At 50.2% G+C, this 14,416-nt stretch overlaps 1 protein-coding gene across 1 annotated transcript in view; it reads left to right on the top strand.

Moving 5' to 3' along the window:
- The first annotated feature begins 250 nt into the window (after positions 1-250).
- The window catches only part of KCNB1 (potassium voltage-gated channel subfamily B member 1), a 73,124-nt gene continuing 58,958 nt past the window's right edge, over positions 251-14,416 (top strand). The window contains exon 1 of the mRNA XM_090286548.1: positions 251-848. Coding sequence (XP_090142674.1) covers positions 282-848 — 567 coding nt within the window. The 5' untranslated portion in view covers positions 251-281. The remainder of the gene's footprint in view (positions 849-14,416) is intronic.

The raw sequence follows: 14,416 nt of genomic DNA, 5'->3' as shown, positions 1-14,416 counted from the left end.
GGGACAGCGCCCAGCCTTTCTGCCCCCCTGAGCCGCTTAAGCGCCGGGAAGGTCAAGGCCGGCTGGGGCAGTGCCTTCCTATTTGCTGACCTGCGTGTGCTTTCTGCCTCGCAGCCGTCGGGATGGAGGTGAGAAGACCGCTGTGACGCGCGCCTGTGTGGCCCCCTACACTCTGAACAGCCCACAGCGCTCCCTGCCCCCCTCCCCAGAGACGGCTGGCCTTGCCGTCCAGTGACAGCGGCCTGGGGGGGGCAGGGGGGGAGGGGGTGGCCAGACCAGCGATGCCGGCGGGCATGACGAAGCATGGCTCCCGCTCCACCAGCTCGCTGCCGCCCGAGCCCATGGAGATCGTGCGCAGCAAGGCGTGCTCGAGGCGTGTCCGCCTCAACGTCGGGGGCCTGGCGCACGAAGTACTCTGGCGGACCCTGGACCGCCTGCCCCGCACGCGGCTGGGCAAACTCCGTGACTGCAACACGCACGACTCGCTGCTCGAAGTGTGTGATGACTACAGCCTCGATGACAACGAGTACTTCTTCGACCGCCATCCAGGCGCCTTCACCTCCATCCTCAACTTCTACCGCACTGGGCGGCTGCACATGATGGAGGAGATGTGTGCTCTCAGCTTCAGCCAAGAGCTCGACTACTGGGGCATCGATGAAATCTACCTGGAGTCCTGCTGCCAGGCCCGCTACCACCAGAAGAAGGAGCAGATGAACGAGGAGCTCAAGCGCGAGGCTGAGACCCTACGCGAGCGGGAGGGCGAGGAGTTTGATAACACATGCTGCGCAGAAAAGAGGAAAAAGCTCTGGGACCTACTGGAGAAGCCCAATTCCTCTGTGGCTGCCAAGGTGAGTCTGGGATCTGGGGGCTGCTGGGCTGGGGGACTTTGCCTGTGTCCCCAGATATATGTGACCTCTGCTGGGGGACTCTGGTCTTCACATACGAAGACCTTGGAGATAAGGACCGACCCCATCAGACTGTTCCTATGAAGTATTGGCCACCCCATCCTTTTTTTATTCATTTCCTTATGCCCAACTTTGTTGGAGAAAAGAATTTACGGAGACTTATAAAAACCCACACGGCAAGAGATGGACACAGCAAACGAGCAGGAGAGTACAGAGAGGCAGTTAAGCCTTGCTGGGGTGGAGCAGAGAGTTGGGTTTGGCCTATTCTACATAATGCTCTCTTGTGAAGTCCCAGACCCAAGCTGGCAGGGTGTCATCCTGCAATTTTAATTTACCCCTAAATGTATAACCCCACTTTGCCCCAAGGAGGGAGTGAAAACAGCTCACAGACTTGCTTGGAAGACATGGAGAGACTATCAGGCAGTTTTTTTCTTTTTAAATCCTTACCCAAGGATATGTTTATTGATTTTAGAGAGAGAGAAAGGAGGGTGGGGGGAGAAAGAGAGACATCAATCTGTTGCATCCCACACGAGCCCTGACCGGCGATCAAACCCACAACCTAGGTATGTGCCCTGACCAGGAATCGAACCTGCAACCTTTTGGTGTATGGGATGAGGCTCTAACAAACTGAGCCACCTGGCCAGGGCTAGGCAGTTTTAACATAAGGAAGAAAAATGAGGCAAAGGGACTCTGAGGGGTGGGTGTGTACATGCATGACTCTTGTAGCTCGCTGTGAATGCTTGTGGGCAAAGGGTCACCTCCTGGTTTGTTCTTTATTTATGTGATGAGTTTATTCCAAGAATGGCTTGATGCAGGTGTTAAGATACGTTGGCCACTGGTAGAAGATGTAAATTTTCAAAATAGGAGAGAAAAATGAGGCAACATGAAAAATAAAGCTGAAGAAAGAGGCAGGGATGAGTTTGATTACGCCCAGCGGGCCAGGGAGTCTTGTGTGCTGCCAGACGTAAGGTGTAAGGGACTGAGAGAGGCTTTGGGTGGGAGCTAGGCCAGAATGGGAGCGACTTCTCTGTGTTGTACTGGGATCCACGACTGTCTTAAAGAGATAGGGGCCTGTCTTCCTGTGACCAGTGTGCTGAGTGTCAGAATAAATGACACAGTACGTTCAGCCCTATAAAGGAGTTCATTCGGGGTCCAGAGGGAGCCCAGAGAAGAGAGGTATTGATGTCAAAATCCAGGAAGTCCAAGTTGGAAAAGATGTGTTGGACATAACTCGCCTTCTGAGAACAGGGCCAAAAAGCAGAGTTGGGGGGGAGGGGGGACGGGTACAGAGTAGGTCAGCGTATTCATGGAAAAAGGGAAAAAAAGGAGAAGGAAGTCTACGTGCCAGCCATGATGTATTAGCTAGGGCTGCCTTCATTCAGCCTGGCCTCTCATTGTGTGGGAACCCTCGGTTCAGCTTTTCACCAAAGGCTCAGATGCAGGGCCAGGTCTGAAGAGGACCCTGTGGGGTCCTTTCCCCTGATCTGACTACCCAGAGGAGAGGATTCTAAAAAGGGATGCAGGAGGGGGTGGCTGGTAGGAGCGTGGAGGAAAGCCTGCAGGTTTTCCCTCTTCCCTGTCAGTCCTAAAGAGGGCAGGTTCCTGGGTCTGATTTTTCTCTTCTGAGGCTGTGGGCTACCTCTGGTCATAATCCTGCCCCAGGTTTCATGTCCAAAAAGCCTCCCTCGTAAGACAGGTTCATTCACCCTTAACCGGCTTAGGATCAACAGACTTATTTTGCTATTTCCAGGCCTGACATGGGTTCCTGCCCTCCACATCCTGTTTGGGCCCAGACATGACCCTCCCTCCTCCCTGCCCCATCCCTAAGACAGGAGAGTGAGGGGCAGGGGAAGGGAGGGTCACCCTCCCAGAGAAGAAGCAAGCAGAGGGCAGTGTCTAGGTTGGCATGTGGAACTCAGGCTTGCAAAAGACACCATTTGGGAATAAACAGCCTCATCTCTCCTTTGGGTTAATCCGCTTACAGGGACAGCTTTGTGACCTCTCTGTGATTCCAGGCTCAGCCAGCACACATTCCTGGCAGATGGATGGTCTAGGATATTCGGCAGCCAGAGCCGAAATGGGAAGGCAAGCAAGCTCCTTGGCTCTCAGTATAGAAATCCTGACTCTCATTGATCAAACACCTACTGTGTAAAAAGTGCACCAACACAATCAGTCCTTATACCTACTCTCTATTATTATCTCACTTTTATCAAATAGGGAGGCTCAGAGAGGTTAAGTAACTTGCCTGAGGTCACACAGCAGGCAACACAGGAGTAGCCAAAAATTCAAACTCAAGTGTGATTTTAAAGACCCTGTTCTTTCCATAGTGAATAAGTGATGTAGTCTCCTCTCCAGTCTCCCTGTTTCCACTTTTGCACCTTGCAATCCACTGCCCACACAGCAGCCAGAGTGAGCTTTTCAAAATGTAAATTGGATCACATTATTCATCTGCTCAAAATCCTCCATAGGTTTCCCATCTCACTCAGAATAAAAGCCAGACCTTCGCCAGGCATACCAGACCATACTGAACCCAAGCCTATGACTCCTCTGAGCTTATTTCTTCTAGTCTCCTTTAGTTCATTTACTCCAGTCCCGTTGGATGCCTTGCTGTTCCCTAAACAGGTCAGGCTTTATCCTACCTCAGGACCTTGGCACTTGCTGTTCCTGCTACTTAGAATGTTCTTTCTCATGTTGTCTCATGGCCAGCCACTTCTCCTCATTTCTCCTTTGAGTAGGCCCCTGCCCAAATATCTCCTCCCCAAAGAGACCTTTTTGGAGCTCTGTCTAAAACAGCCTCCTTCCCCTTTGTCTCTGTCACAGGATGCAGTGTCTTTGCTGCACAGGCTTGAAGCACCACTTGAAATGATATCTGCTTCCTTTTCTTTCTCTGTTTCTCCCACACAAGAGTGGATTTACTGCTCTATTCCCAGCATCCAACACGGTCCCTGGCACAGAGAAACTCAAATAACGAAATATAGAAGAAATGAATAGATTAAGCAATCACTCTGTCTCAGGGTTTGGGGAATGTGTCACTTCTTCCTCACTGCCCACCTGCAACCCAGTTCCCTGTGTTCACCTCACCCCTCCCCCACCCCCCACCTCACCTCAGCAATTTGGATGCCTTGCTAGTCAGGCGACAAAGCCTGTGGAACCTTCTCAGAGGCCACAGAAGGAGAGGGTAAAATGGAGGACCATTACTGGGTGGTCGGTCGTGAGATACAGAAATGACCATATCTCCCATGTTGAAGAGCAAGAACAGACCCGGGGTTCAGTCCCAGGTCCAGCACCCTCCCCAGTTTCTGGCCTTAAGCAAGTCCTTCAACTCTCCAAGCGCCAGCCCCCCATCTGTGAAGTGGAGATAAACGGCCCCCCTTGCAGGGTCATCTTGAGTGTTTGCCAGACTTTCTCTCGGTAGGAAGTGGGGCCTGTTGTTATAAATAATAAGGCGCAAGTTCTTTCTCGGCGGCTGGGTGGGCCGAGCTGCCGCAAACCCCTTCCTGCTGATAGCAGGACTGGGAGGCTGAGCCGTCGCTGTTAATAATTGATGGGCTGTTCTGGCAACACAGAGACGAACCAAAGCTCAGGCACTAGCCTTCGCCGTCAGGGGAGTGAAAATCAAAATCCATTAGGCAAAAGGCAGTGTGATTGATTCTTGTTTGGAACTGGGGTCAGCCCCAACAAAGTGATAGCGTTTCGGTGCTGGGCCGCCATTGGGTTTCCGCTTTCTCAGAAAACCACAGGCTTTCTCAGTAGAGGAGAGAACAGGAACGAATTCACCAGGCTAGGAGCGTCTGTATTCCTCAGAACAGCCTCAGGGTTCAAGCCCTAAGATAATTCCTTAATATCCTGAGTAGCTGCTGTTTATTGTGCCAGGCACCGATTCATGGAACTTTATACGCACCATCTCATTGAAATCCCATCAGCAACAATCCAGAAAGTCTGCCCATTTGGGCTGCAAGTAACAGAATAAAATACTTGAAGTGGCTTCTAGAAGGAGGAAGATGTATCATCTCACCTAACGGGAAGTGTTCCAAGGTAGCTGCTTTCGGGATAATGGCTCCGTGGTACCATCAGGAGTCTGGATTCTTTTCATCTTTTGGCTCCTCCAGCTCCTGCAGGTGGCTTGGTCCTCAGGCTTGATGCCTCCTGTCACAAAATGGCTGCCCAGTTCCAGCCTTCCAGTGTTGAGACACGATAGCCAACCAGTGACGTGGGGCCTCTCATCCTATGTGCCATGTTTTCCCTGAGATAAACCTTTCCCCCAAGAGCCCCCTGAAATCCCATTGGCCAGGATCAGGTCACATGCTCATTCTACAGGGAAGCCTGGGGAAGCACGACATGAGCCTGGCGTTTTCAGATGAGGGAGAGAATGCATTTGATGAATGGCATTAAGACTCTTATAAAGAGAACTAAATGGCGGCGCTAAGTGGTGAAATCACTTGTCCGAGTCCACACAGCTAAGTGCTCAGTAAATATTTGTTGAAGGAATGAAAATGGCAGAACCAGAGTTTGAGCCCAGGGTGGTCTGGTTCCCAAGCCAGCGTTTCTTAATCCTGGAATCATTCAAGCCCAGTGAGCTCATCTGCTCAATGGTGACCCACTTCTTTGGACTCTTTTGATGATTCAGTGAGATTTCAGATGTAAATGTAATTTGCAAATGGAAGGTACTTTATTATTGTGAATTTTCATATTCAAAAGAGGGAGTAGTCTTGATTTAGGGACAGCTGTCAGTATTTTGCCCACCGCAGACTTGATGAAGAATCAACTCTGGAGTCTGACAGATGTGGTTCATTTCTCAGCTCCATCCCACCGGGAGTATGACTTCGGGCAAATTCCTTTCCTTCTCGGAGTCTCAGTTTCCTCATCTGGGAAATGGAGCCCACCAGGTAGGGCTGTTAAGAGGTTATTTGCATGAAGAGCTTAGCCCAGTGCCCAGCCCATGGTAAGCATTCAGTAAATGACAATAGCAATTATTAGTGTCATCACCGAATTTCTCTATTCTAGCTACATCCCTGGTTGGCAGCATCTCCTACGGCTGCGCTGTTGATTGTAGGGTCACTGCCTGCCCTGTTAGGAGTCCATGCTGCCAGTGTGGTGGTGCTTCTGCTTCCTGGACCCGAAACGGGGGCATCCGTGCATTCTCGTCAGGAAAAAGTGAAAGAAGCCAGCAGAACTTATGGGGTTTCTTGGTGCCATGAGTCGTCTGGCTGAGGCTCTTGCTGGCCCCAGGTCGGGCATCCTGGATGCTTGTATTTATTTCTGGGAGACAATATGCCAGAGATTCAGAATCCTGGCTGTGGGACCACACAGGCCTGGGTTTGAGTCTCAGCCCTGCCATTCCCTAGCTGTGGACTTAGTGCAAATCATTTCCCCTCCCATAGCTTCTATTTCCTAATCTGTAGATGAACATGTAATAAAACCCACCTCACAGGGTTGCCCAGAGGTGAATTACGATCGTGCATGTAAAGCATTGAAGCCACGCTTCATAAATCCAGTATCCTGATCTGATAATGGGAAATGCAGAGGGTGCTTCAAGGACTGGCCTGCTCCTCACAGCAAGTTGGTAAAAGATGCCAGGGGCCATTTCCAGACCTCTCTCACCCTACCGTTACCCTCCTCGAAGCTCAGGGATCTTTCCATTTCTCTGGGATGCTTGTCCAGGATGAGAGACTTTGGCAGCTGGTCTCTCAGCATTTTTGAAAGTCTCTGATAAGCTAGAAAACGTGGAAATGCTTAGGAGGAAAAAGCGATGGCTAAAGGGGCGGCTTGGCCAAAGCCTAGTTAACGGAAAGAAAACAAGCACACATTCAGCGCCAGCTCCACACCCGCCACTTTGTGGACTTCTATACCTCATTGCATTCTGGGTAGGAGCCCTGATTTTAGAACTGGACCGCCCCAGTCCAACGTTTGACCTCTGCTCACTAACCACTACTGCAAACTACTGCATCTCTCTGTGCCCCGGTTCCTTTTCTCATAAAATGGGCACAACAGCAGTGCCTGCCTCATCGCACGACTGCCAGAAATAAACGAGTTAATGCATGCAGGGCGCTGGAACTAGGGTCTGACACATAGATAAGCCCCCCAAGACCGTTTTTAATTGTTACTGTCTCACTTAATCCTCCTGACAATCCTGCCAGATAAATAAGCTCCTTCTCAAAAAAGTATTATTCTTATAAAATGATACACGCTCACTGCCCCCAGGATAAAGTCTGAGCCCCTCACCCTAAGCATCAAGGCTTTCATCCCCACCTTCACTCTTCCCACCCCTGCCCCAAGGTACGGTCTGCTCCCACCCCACCCATCCTTTGGCATCTGTTGAATACTCATCCTTCCCCAGTCCCGCTCCACACCTTTGCCCAAGCTGATGCTTCTGCTTTGCACGCTCTTCTTCCTCTTGTCTACCTGCAGCCTGTCTCTTCCCACCTTTTGAGGACCAACTTCTCCCTCCCTCTGCCACCCACATCCCCTTCCAGCGGTGCGCCGACTACTCCCTCCTCTCTGCGCTGGAAACCCGGCGTTCAGACCTTCCTCACACAAACGCTGTGAAGACTAGCTTATGGGTTGTTCCGGGGATGCCAGGACTGACCCACAGAGAGGAGTGCTTAAGAGAGCAGGCTCTGAAACCAGCACTTTTGAGCTGTGTGCCCTAAGGTGCATGACTTAACTTCTCTGATCAGTTTCCTGGTCCGTAATTGGGGAACCCTCACAATAACCGGCTCTATATGAAGCATTCAGAGTAGTGCCTGGCACTCAGCAAGTGTCCAGTACAAGTTAACTAGTATTGGTGTTGTTGTAGTTAAGTAGGTAAATAAATGGGCAAATTTACATGATCTTATGACGCCTGGTCAGAGGGGTCTCCCTCACAAGGCAAAGGTGTCCCAATGTAGCCTTCCATCTCCTCCCACCTTCCTTGTCTCCACCTGCCCACTTCGACCTCCTGGGCCAGGAAGAGGTGACCTCCTGCCTTCCATTCACAGAGAGGAGGCAGGACTGAATTAGACATGTGAGGTGTTCCCTCGCCCCCTGATCACTCCATTTTACTTTGCAGCAAGGCTGGTCTCCACCATGGCCTGGCAGGCAGACTATGTCTTTGAGACAATAATGTCACGATTGCCGTTTCCACGCTATCACTCACGTCCGCCAGGTAATGGACCTGGAATCAAACAGATTCTAAAAATAAACTACCGCATTTCAGTAATTGCTATCTAGGGCCCTTCCCAGAGTCTTTCCAAGGCCTGGATGATCCTTGGGGCCCTTGACCTTGGCCAGCACTACTTCTCAGAGTCCTTGCAGCTCCAGTTGTACCAAAGAGGCAGCCTGTAATTGCCCAGTCCGGGCATGTGAGAAGCAGAAAGAAAGGCAGAGATAAGATGATAATGTTGAACCAGCCTCCCATCTGCTTCTCACGTCTGGAGTTCCCATTGTCTCTTTGAATGGATCGATTTTCTTTTATCTCCTCTGCCTTGGATAAGTTTACACATCTTTTATTGTTCCTTGAAATACTGACTGCAATTTGACTCAGTCGTTCCCTCCTATTCTTGAGACAATCCTCTTGGTTTCGAGCTTCCTTTCTAGGTTTCTGTGATCTTATAACTTTATGTGGGTGTATGTGCATGTTTTGAGGTCCTGCTTTAATGCCACCTGTTCTTTGTATAACAAACATTTATTGCTATATGCCAGGAACCATGCGGGGTGCTTGAGAAGCACTTGTGTATCTATCTATTAGTTAGGATTCCTTGGGCTATAGGTGACAAAAATGCAGCTCATGTGGACTTAAGGGGAAAAAAAAATATATATATATATATATATATATAAAATTGAAAAGTCCTTGATTAAAGAAGACTTTAGGGAGGGGAATCCAGGGGCTCAAATAGTCATAGAGACCTGGTTTTCAATATCTCTAAGCTCTCCCTCCTTCTCTGTGGTGGCTTCTCAGCAGGATATGCCAATAAGATTGGGAAGATTGTTTCCAGCAACTCCAGACTTCCATCCTGGGGGCGGGCGGGGGGGGGGGGGCGGTGGTGAAAATGCAAGCCTCTTTCCCAGTAGTTCCAACAAAATCCCAAGGCCAATTTTCATTGGCTCATCCCTGAACCAATCACTTAGCCCTATATGGATCACATGCCAATAGCTGGAGCTGGGGATGAAACTGAAAACGGGAATGAGGGGGTTCCCCAAAGAAAAATCCAAGTCCTGTTTCCAAGAGAGGGAAGACTAAATGTAAGCTAGCAAAAAAGAATCCACAACCATTATGGATCTTACAGGCTACTGGAGAAAATTAGACATTAAACAAGTAAAACATTAAATGGAGGAATAACCACACAGTGTAATGTGTATGCTGTGAAGGAAAGAAGCAAAGTGTTTTAAGAGCTAATAACAGGGCATGGTCAAAGAGGACCTTTCAGTGTGGTTGACCCTTTCTGACAATCTGCACTTGATCTTTTTCCTTCCCGAGCTGCAGAAATTATCTTTTTTCTACAAATTCTCTGTCTCTACCTCCCGTGCACCGTTTAGCACATTCCCTCTTGTTTTATCTCCCCAATTAAAGCAGAACATTCTCCAAGTCTAGGACTATATCTTATTTATTTCTGTGCTCTAAAGCAGGGTGGGTGGGCTGCCTGGTTTATAGATGAAGTTTTCTTGGTACATCTGCCACATTCGTGTACCCATTACCTAAGGCTGCTTTTGGTAACAACAGCATTTATAGGAAACGTTTGCAGACCTGTGTTCTAAAGTGTCCTCGGGGCCTGATGCAGAGGAGGGGCTGTGTCAGAGGGCGGGTGCAGGACAGGAGGGAGGGAGGGAAAGCACAAGTTAGCTGCATGACCTTGAGCAAATCACGTAACCTCTCTGGGCCTCTGGCTCCATATCTTGCAATGCCAGCTGCCCCTTCTCACCCTTCAGATTTTTGTGCACATGTCACCTCTTCAGAAAGGCCCTCCCTGACCCTGAGAGATCAGTTTGGACCAGTGGCGTTTATGCTCTTTCTGTGATAAAATGTCTCCGGTTTATTTTGAGACTAAGGCCCACTTGGGGCGGCCGTCCTTTCCTTCCTCTTCCCCAGTGTTTCCCTCCTCTCAATGCCGTCTCCCTGGTGGGATGAGAGGAAAGAACTCTGGGCCACTGGGTTTACAGTCCTGACACTGCCACCCAGGAGCTACGAGACAGACCCTTCATCTCTCTGGGCCTCAGTTTCCTTAGCTGGAAAGTAAGCATAGTGCCTTTGCCAGGCAAGAAAGACAGGGGCGCTCACCTATGCCAGAGTGTGTGTGTGTGGGGGGGTCTGGGGCAGGGGTTGTGTGTGCTGTGTGCCCAGCACTGTGTGGCCAAGCACAGATGCTTGCCGGTTTTCCTTCTTCCTTCCCTTTCTCAAACGGGAGAGAGGAAAGAGCATTTACCCTAAACCTTGCCTTAATCTGGCTGATGACACCTTGCTTGCTCAAACTCTTCATGCAACGTCTGTGCCAAGGAGAGGCTAGAGGGTGGGGGACTTAGACACCCCATAAAGCTCTCTGCAAATGCAACCACAGGCAAGTCCCCTAATCCCCTCTCCCTCCCTCCAGGTTGCTGCCCCAAAGCCCCCACCCCTGTATAAAAATTTTAGGCCCTTACTGGTCTCATGACTGGGAGAATAGGTCAAGCCAAGAGGTGGTCTTCCAGACAGATTGAGAAGTCTGTGGTGCATGTGCATTGTATGTGCATTGTGTGTGGTGTTATGTTGTGTCTGTTGTGTGTGCTGTGTGTTGTATGTGTGTTATGTGTGGTACGCTTGTGTGTGCTGTGTGCTCCTAGTACTGAGTGATCCACTGGCAGGACCAGCTACAGAATTTGTGGGGGTGCAGTGCAAAATGAAAATGCAGCCCCCTTGTTCAAAAATTCATGGAGGCAGCGAAGTATTAAGCCAAGTGGGCCCCTTCTGAGCACAGGGCCCTGTGTGACTATGTAGGTTGCACCCCAGGAAGCCAGCCCTGCCCTCTGGGGAGAATGACTCAGAAGGCCTAGGGGAGGAGTAGAAGGCACCTCAGAATCTATCAAGGAAAATTGCCTCTTCAAGCTCCCTGCCTAGGGACACAGAGGTCAGAGCAGGGACCTCAAACTCAGATGGCTGCAGGGGCCGGACAGGCGGTGTTAACAAGTGAAGCAGTTGGATGGAAGCAGTTGGTGGTAGGGCAAGTTCAATAAGGAAGCCAGTTCACACTCAGCTTTAGTGTCAAGGGGGCAGCAGGGAGCGGTGGGGACTGTGGTGAACCGGGCTATACACTCCATCTAAAAAAGCAGCTGCTATTCAGCTCCAAGCTGGGTCCCTTTCTGGGCCCAGCCAGAAATTTTAATTTTCATGTGAGGTATCTCAACTTGAATGTTGGCAAATAATTTAAAAAAATTAAAACATGTGAGTGGGCCAAACAACACATGTCTGGGGACCACAGTCAGCCCTTGGGGCTCCAGTTTTTGATCCCGGAATCACAGAGCCTTCGGATGGGGAGCAATGGGAGGAGAGTCATTTTTGGCCTCTGAGTCCTTCCCATCAGGAAGGGGGAGGGGAAGAGAGCAGAGCTTGGGGGACAGAAGCATCAAACCCAGCACAGGGTGACACGTGTTTGTTGAGTGAATGACTGTTCCACCCAGCTGCGACTTGGCTTCAAAACCCAAGGCAACTCACACCTGGTGGGTGGCAACACAACTCGGTGAAATTCACGGTAAATCCTTAACTTATTAGCGAAAAGGATCCAATGTTCCCCTGCCCAGCCTCAACCAGAGCAGGAAGGAAAAGCTTCTGTCGTGGCTGGAAAGAGCACCGGGTACTGAGTCAGCAAGCTGGACTGGCTCTGAGTCTCAGGTCCCTCATCTGCACAATGGGAATAATAAATTCCCTGAGCTTGTCCAGAGAAACAAATAACATAAAAGCATATAAAGAGCTCAGCAAAGTGCCTGACGCGCAACAGATGTAAACTGGGATTATTTTTATCACTTGGATTCTCCTCCTCCTCATCATCTGAACATTTGGCTTATATTTAGGGGCCGTGGGCCTGTGGTAGAGTTTATTGTGTAGAACTAAACTTCATGTCCCTGCGAAGTGATGTCAGCCCTACAAATCCAAGCTGGGAAGCATGGGCATTCAGAAATTCTTGGTAAAGATGAGAGTGCCTGGAATTGGAATTCTGGTGTTCAAGGTTGGAGTTCTGCCACTCAGGATCACTGCTCTGATATTCTGTGTTGAAGCACCGCCATTCAAGGTCATAACTCTGGGGTTCAAGGTCAGAAGCCTGCCATCCATTGTCAGATTCCTCAAATCCGTAATTGGACCCAAAGGGTATGTGGCTAGAGCTTTGCTACTCGTGATCGAAACTGCAGTGGGCAGGGTCGGAATGCTGATGTTCCAGGCTGGAACTCATGTTCGGAGTCGGAATGCTGAGGTTCAAGGTCAGGACACTTTGGTAGCGTTCACGGTTGGGGTTCTGGCAGGCACATTTGGGACACTGATGTTCAGAGTCGGAACTCTTGTTCCCAATTCGTTATTTTGTGTGTCTTGTCCCTTATGTGTCATTAACACTTCATTGTCTGCAACTCCTGGCAACAGTTTTGGAAGAAATGCACCACAGAAGGTCCCCAGACCTCTGTTTAACCAGTGGGGTTCTGTTACTTATGCCGCTTTTTCTTATTGTTTCTGACATCCATCTACACGGGAGGTGCCGGCAGAGGTGGCGTGATCCTCGGGAAGGTGGCTGAAGAAGGGCTCCACCGCGCCCCCCTCCCCAGCGAAAGGCCCTTCAGCCTGTTGTCAACTTTGTTTAAATCCCCTTTTCCTCGCTGGCTGACCTGGCGCAGGCCCAGGGAGGCAGCGCTGCCAAAGCCCGGGTGGGCCCGGGATAACCTCCCCGCCCCGCTGCCCGGGGAAGGGCAAACGGTGTTAGGCAAGGATCTGAGCAGGGTGCCAAGGGCTTATGGCTCCCCAGCCCGGGAGCTGTGTGGCTGGCAGCAACACATGGGGAAGTGGAAAAACTCTCCTGGTCACTGTGGTCACACCAGATGCATTATTGGTGCCAGTTGGGGAGTTTCATTGATCACAGGGTGGAGAGATGCTAAAAATCATCTTTAAACTCTACTTACAACGGCGTACTCAGCGGAAGGGGGGGACAATTTGCCGGGTCACATCCCTGAGTATATGGTTACAGGACAACCTCCTCCCAACCTCATGCTCCCTCCTTTCCCTGCCTTTATTTTCTGTCACGGCCCTTTACACACCCTGCGTTTTATATGCTTACGGGCTCTTGTCTGTCTTCTCCCCACTACATTGTAGGTTCCATCAGAGAGGAACTTGGTCAGCTTTTACGTCTGTCTTGCCAGTGCTAACACTGTGCCTAGCATAGAGGAGTTACCAAATAAAAATTTGTCGAATAAATGAATGAAGGAATGTTGCCATGCAGGTACAGTGAAATCACTCCATGCAGAGCCTACCTCCAATCTTGCCCACTCTATCTGTACAGAGTTTTCGGATGGGGGTGAGGGAAAGCATCTGTAGGGAGAGGCATTATCCCATCATGGCTTCTCATTGCTATCAGGATAACTTCCAAAATCCTTATCTGGCCACTAAGGGTCTGTAAGAACCCACCTTCATATTACACACACGTCGTATGGCTCCCTGTCTCCTTCCTGATACCCTCAGGACAGCATTCTGGGTCTCACCTCAGGACCTTTGCCCATACTATGTCGACTAGGATAATCTTGCAGCACCTACCCTGATCCTCTTGGCCTCCTTAACTCATCTTTTAGGACTTGGCTTAAATACCCTTCCCTTGACTTCCCAAAGCTGATGTCCTTCCTCTCATGATGGGCCCTTGGTCCCTGCTTTTGGATTCTGAAGTTCATCACTGTGGGAACTGTCTCCCCTGAACTGGAGGTTTCTAATTAGGGATGTGGCCAGAGCCCCTTCCTTTTTGCTCAGAAAAGTGTAGAACCTGACTGTCTCCTAGATATGAGACATTCTCACTTAAGGGAGGAGGCGTTTGGGTCTCCCAGGGAGATTCCTTAGTCACCCTCCAAAGCCTGTCCCATACTAGCCCAGCACCATGGGCCCTCTGTCCTCTCAGTCACTGCTCCTCCTCGACCTGTCCCCACTAAGGACTCTGAGAGTTTAGAGGGCACGACCCAGCCTCTTTCTCTGAGGACACCCATATAGCTAACACTCACCTACCACTCTACAGGTGTTCATAACTCATTTAGCCCTCACAGCGCCCTAGGAGGAAGGCACTGTTATTATCCCCACTTTACAGACGAGGAAACTGAGCCGCAGAGAGGTTGAGTTACACATGCCAGGGTAGAGCTAAGAGGTGGCAGGGCAGTGTTTGAAGCCAGGCTGCACCTCCCAAGCCCAGGCCCTGAGCCGGCACATCTCTCTTCTCCCCTTTCTATAGCTTTCCCCTTGCGTGCTTCTTCCTTTTATCCTCAGGCTTTTGCCTTCCTCTTTTTGCTCTCCTCCCTTTTCTCCTTAGGTAACTCACGCTCCTCAAGTT

Source organism: Furipterus horrens, unplaced genomic scaffold, assembly GCF_987537825.1.
Source record: "Furipterus horrens unplaced genomic scaffold, mFurHor1.1.pri manual_scaffold_8, whole genome shotgun sequence".
NCBI lineage: Eukaryota > Metazoa > Chordata > Mammalia > Chiroptera > Furipteridae > Furipterus > Furipterus horrens.
The sequence above is the reverse complement of the archived record's forward strand: the minus strand, read 5'-3'. Positions and strand labels throughout refer to the sequence as shown.